This window comes from Oreochromis aureus, linkage group 7, assembly GCF_013358895.1.
Source record: "Oreochromis aureus strain Israel breed Guangdong linkage group 7, ZZ_aureus, whole genome shotgun sequence".
Lineage (NCBI taxonomy): Eukaryota > Metazoa > Chordata > Actinopteri > Cichliformes > Cichlidae > Oreochromis > Oreochromis aureus.
In genome coordinates, this window is record NC_052948.1 from 6,065,012 (window position 1) to 6,069,908 (window position 4,897).

Genomic DNA, 4,897 nt, shown 5'->3' on the forward strand with positions numbered 1-4,897 from the left:
TGATGTGATTAACACGTCAATGGAAGAGCCCCAAATTCTACGATAGCCCGTGATATAAATCTATAAATGTAAACATTTAGTTAATTAATAATTACATCTTAGTCAATGTTTACTGTTTTTACTTCCGTGAGATGCACACAAACAGAATGTACTGGCGAATCCCCACGAGGAAGCACTTGACTACCGTGGGAAGGAAGAACTCCCTTTTCACAAAAAGTGACCTAAGGCATGATAGGTTCAGGGAGGGGCACTCATCTGCCACAACAGGACTCGCGGTGAGGCAATAGAGAAGAAACAAAAGGAGAGCATAGCAGACAAGGACAAAACAAATATTATGGAAGAGAATAGACAAAATTTATTCACATGTTGCAGTGGCATCCAAATACATTAGGAGTGAAGGAAGCCTGATCTACCCCTAATTATAAGCGTTATCAAGTTTGAAATCTAATTTTAAAACTAGAGAGCATCTGTCTCATGAATCCAAAGGAGCTGTTTCCACAAGAGAGAGAGCTGCAGGCTCTTCCTGCCATTCAACTATTGGAAACTCTAGAAATCATGAGTAAGTCTTCACTCCAAGAGTTTAGTGCTCCACTGGGATAATATTGGGATAATGTGATACTATGAGACATTTAAGGGCTCATATTAAATATTAAAGATCTCATATTAAAGTAAAAGTGAGACTTTCAAACCTAAGAACACTGCCAGGCATGGTGTTGGCAGCATCACATTTTAGGGCTGTTTTGCTGCCAGTGGTATTTCCAAATTCTTCTACTTTTACCTCAAATTATGATAATGATTGAAACTTAAACACAATTCCATGTTCCAACAGGGCAATGATCCAAAACATACATCAAAACTGGTTTTGAAATTAGTAAAGCAGACTAACATTATGCTTCTGGAAAGGCCTTCCCAAAGTCCCAAGCTCAGGGATTATGTTTAAAAGTCTGGCTATGCCAGCAAGCCAACCAGTTTAAATGAATTGGTCAAATATTCAGCCACAATTATGGCAGAAGCTTACTGATTCTACCAAAAGAGTCTAGTCAAAGTACAATTTCAGGAGAGCATGGAGTAATCACGGTCCTCTTAACATCGATGGATCCTCTGTGGAGGTCCTCAAGAGCACCAAATTCCTTGGTGTCCACCTGATGGAGAACCTCTCCTGATCCCTCAACACCAGCTCCATAACTAAGAAGGCCCAACAGCGTCTCTACTTCCTGCGGAAGCTGAGAAAAGCCCATGTTCCTCCATCCATTCTCACCATGTTCTACAGAGGGACTATCGAGAGCATCCTGAGCAGCTGCATCACTGTCTGGTATGGAAACTGCACCATATCAGATTGCAATACCCTATAACAGATAGTGAGAGCACCTGAGAAGATCACTGGAGCCTCTCTTTCCTCCATCATGGACACTTAAAGCACCCGCTCCCTCCACAGAGCCACCACCATTGTGGAGGACCCCACCCACCCCTCACACACACTCTTCACCCTGCTGCCTCCTGGCAAGAGGTACCGGAGCATTCAGGCCCTCACAACCACTACCACTCTGTACTGTACCACTGTACGTGGTTGAAATGATAATAAAAGCCACTTGAGTTGACTTGACTTGAACTTAGGACATTTAAACAAATATTAGTAGAAATGTATGCATATACGTGAGCCTGTATGTATACTTTTGACCCTGTATGGATTAGAGAAAGTTCACAATAAATTCAAATGTGTTTATGTGTGTTTAAGCTTAAAAAACCACTTCTGACCACAACTTTATGTGGCATCCCAAAATCATACTTATAGTCATCAATCACATATTTAGCCATCATTTATATTCTTTAGCAGAACAAGGAAGACATAGGCTATATAAATTCAGTCATTTATAGTTGCTATATTAAATATTATGGGAAAAAAATCAAATGTTTTGTTAGTGAACCACAATTCCATTGAGAGTTATTTCAACAATAATAAGCAATGCAGGTTTAACATAGCTATTTATTTACAATAACAGAATAAATCAGTCAGTTTTTACAAAAGATTATATTTCGAAGTCAATCAGTGTCTTCAGGATATGTGAAAGTTAGCTTACACTAATGAAAAAAGCTTTTAACTATAGTCTATTTTGACAGAGGTAGTTTTTTTTTCTATTTTATATCAGTTTATAAAATAGGACAAGCTTCTATAAAATGACAGAGAACCACACCCATCTAAAGTCCAAACAGCCCAGAAAATATTGATGCAGTTGAGCAACATCTTTATGAGGCACTTGTAAAGCAATGAAGGCAGTTGCCACCACACAAACTCAAATGAAAGGGTGCTAATTTGTGATGAAAATCATTTGAAATATAAAAATACAGCATGCTTTTTCATGTCTGAAGACTTCACTATTTAACACACAGTCAATGGATACCATATCCACAATATGAGGAAAAAAATGGCCCTTTCTCTCACAAACTTGCCAAATTGCATAAAATACTAACAATTAGTTTCATTTTCTTGCTGAAAAGGTTGTCCATCTTCTCTCGTTAAAGACAGATATAAACTTCCATCTGTGTCTGTAAATACTTCTGCTTGTCTGTGGAACTGCAGCCAACCTGAACAAATAGAATAAATATCGTTAATCAAATAATGAACATGTCTGACATTCTGACAAGTGAAAGGTATTTTCAAACTCAATCAGGTGGAGCCTCGACTATTGGCTCCATCTTATCAGTATCAGCTAGGCCACAGATGTTGTTTTTGACAGCATAGAGGCTTCTTTCGTGCTTGTGTGAGCTACTTACAAGAGGCTTGCTCAGGCTCTGGATAAGGCTTCATACATACTGGAGGGAATTCTCCAAACACGGCAACCATCACCTGGAGAAGGCTCATTAGGTCACACTCACCCTAATAATAGAAAGAAAGGGTCACTTTCATGTGCTCTGGCTGTAGAGTTATGCAACCACATTGTGCCAGTGCCAGTAAAATCAACCCCTAACCCACATGCAGCTTTGTCAAAAACAAATATTGCTTCAATTCTCACATTCTTCCACTCTCGCAGGTAAGGCAGCATGACTTCACCACTGCTGGAGATATACTTTCCGCTGAGGATCATCATCTGTTGTGTGGGTCTGATGTAGCAGATGGGAGCAGTTTGGGGATAGGTTTCCTCAATCCACAGGCAAATGGGAATGTTATATGTCGTATCTTTTATAATGGCAAAGAGAAAGATATTAAAATCAGAGAGATTTTTAACCTTTCCTGACATTCATATTTTTTATTCGAAATTATTCTGTTATAAAAGATAAGAAAATGGAAAGTTAATGTTATTACTGTTAATTGTTGCAGGAATGGTTCCAGTTAAACTCATCAAGTTCTTTGTAGTTCCATCATTGTAAACTGTACAAAAAACAGCAAAGGCAGTGTTCATTACAATACAACGTTCATTTTTCCACCGAGTTTACAAAGTTCAGCAGCATTGGACTGTGAACCTTACCATATTTATCCATTACGGGCACAAGGTTTCTGAAGTAAGTTAATGTCACTTTTATTTCATGAGCCACATACTTCCGAAGATATATCTTTAAATCATAAAACAACAAAAATTAAAAGGAGAATAGAATTAAAAAACAAACACTGGAGAAATCTGTACATGAAACACAGCCGCTGATCCAGCGATAAATGAAACATTCCTTACCTTAGGAAGCATTTTCTTTATCGTATCTTCACTGTATGGCATGATTGAAGTTTCTCTGAAAAGGCAATTCCACCTTGTATTTTTTTTTTCAATCAGTAACACTCTGTATGACTGTGTCAGACCTGTGAATGTCTGCCTGTCATGGCTTTTCGAGAACCTCTTATCTTTTATGACCCTTGAAAGCCAGGAAGAGAGAGTATGCAAATCTTCCGTGCTGAAAACCAATAACTACTCTACATGGCTTAAAGAAGAGGCATAAAAACATGAAGTGACTTGCGTCATGGGTCACTGACGATCTGCTAGCATGTCTTGCTTTTCGCTTCCTGATTTAGTGATGACACTAACTTATCACTGTCAAATAAATCATTTCATTCATACCATATGGCTGACTCTATGGCACTAACATAAATAACAGTCAACTCCAGTAGTGACAGAATAGAAACTACTACTATTGTTGACTTTCCTTGAGTTCAGTTGTAAAGCAAGGCAAATAACTAACAAGTGTGAATCCCACATCATTCAAACTTGCCTGCTCCCTTATTCACGGCGTGGTCACCGCCCAGTTTTCATTAATGAATGTAGGGACCTATCGCTTGTTATCACTATTTTATTCTATTGTATATATTATTCTATTCTATTTTATTCTATTGTATATAGTATTTTATTTTATTTTATTGCATTCCAGTGTTTTCTAATTTCTGCTACATAACTTTGCACTTTTGCTGTAACAAAACAAATTTCCCACCTGTGGGACTAATAAAGGTCATCTTATCTTATCTTATCTTATAGCTTTAATGTGTAATATCTAGTTTCTAAAACCCTTTGGGAGGGTTAGATGTTAGAAGAAATTAAAATATTACATTTATGTTCAGTTGTGCAATATTAAATTTGTTGTGACTCCAGTGTTATATGGTAGAATCATGTGTAAACACAGGGTTTATGATTGCCCTTTGAACCCCTTATCAGAGCTGTATTTTCTCACATTATATAGGTTGTCGCTGTTGTACATTGGGACTCTTCCTTATAAGCAGTTAAATATAAAACATTTGTCAAGAATATCTATATATGTCATCAGCTTTTATGATAAGACAAAAGCAATAGTTACTTTTGGTTTTTTTAAACCAATAGCCGTCACAGTCCTTCAACTTCACAGCAGAATACACATAGTAGCCTGCAGGGGGAAGCAAATCTCAAAGTTAGGAACATAAAAGTTTGGTGGTGAGTGGACCAAA

General features: G+C 37.6%; 1 protein-coding gene across 1 annotated transcript; it reads right to left on the minus strand.

Annotated features, from left to right (window-relative positions):
* Window positions 1-1,966: 1,966 nt before the first annotated feature.
* Window positions 1,967-4,175, minus strand: zgc:123278 (uncharacterized protein LOC641569 homolog). The gene is made up of 6 exons (XM_031756476.2): window positions 3,666-4,175; window positions 3,465-3,549; window positions 3,302-3,367; window positions 3,012-3,175; window positions 2,773-2,875; window positions 1,967-2,583 (listed from the first exon to the last, which is right to left on the minus strand). The coding sequence occupies exons 1-6, from the start codon at window positions 3,705-3,707 to the stop codon at window positions 2,465-2,467; spliced, it is 579 nt and encodes a 192-aa protein (XP_031612336.2). The 5' UTR covers window positions 3,708-4,175; the 3' UTR covers window positions 1,967-2,464.
* Between the last annotated feature and the right edge of the window lie 722 nt (window positions 4,176-4,897).

Bases quoted from the DNA above. Each gene is read 5' to 3' on its own strand.
- zgc:123278 (XM_031756476.2), bottom strand. From the start codon at position 3,707: ATGCCATACAGTGAAGATACGATAAAGAAAATGCTTCCTAAG. The intron at 3,550-3,665 runs GTAAGGAATGTT...TATGATTTAAAG, and splicing joins TAAAGAAAATGCTTCCTAAG to ATATATCTTCGGAAGTATGT. The intron at 2,876-3,011 runs GTGAGAATTGAA...TTCTATTATTAG, and splicing joins ACCTGCGAGAGTGGAAGAAT to GGTGAGTGTGACCTAATGAG.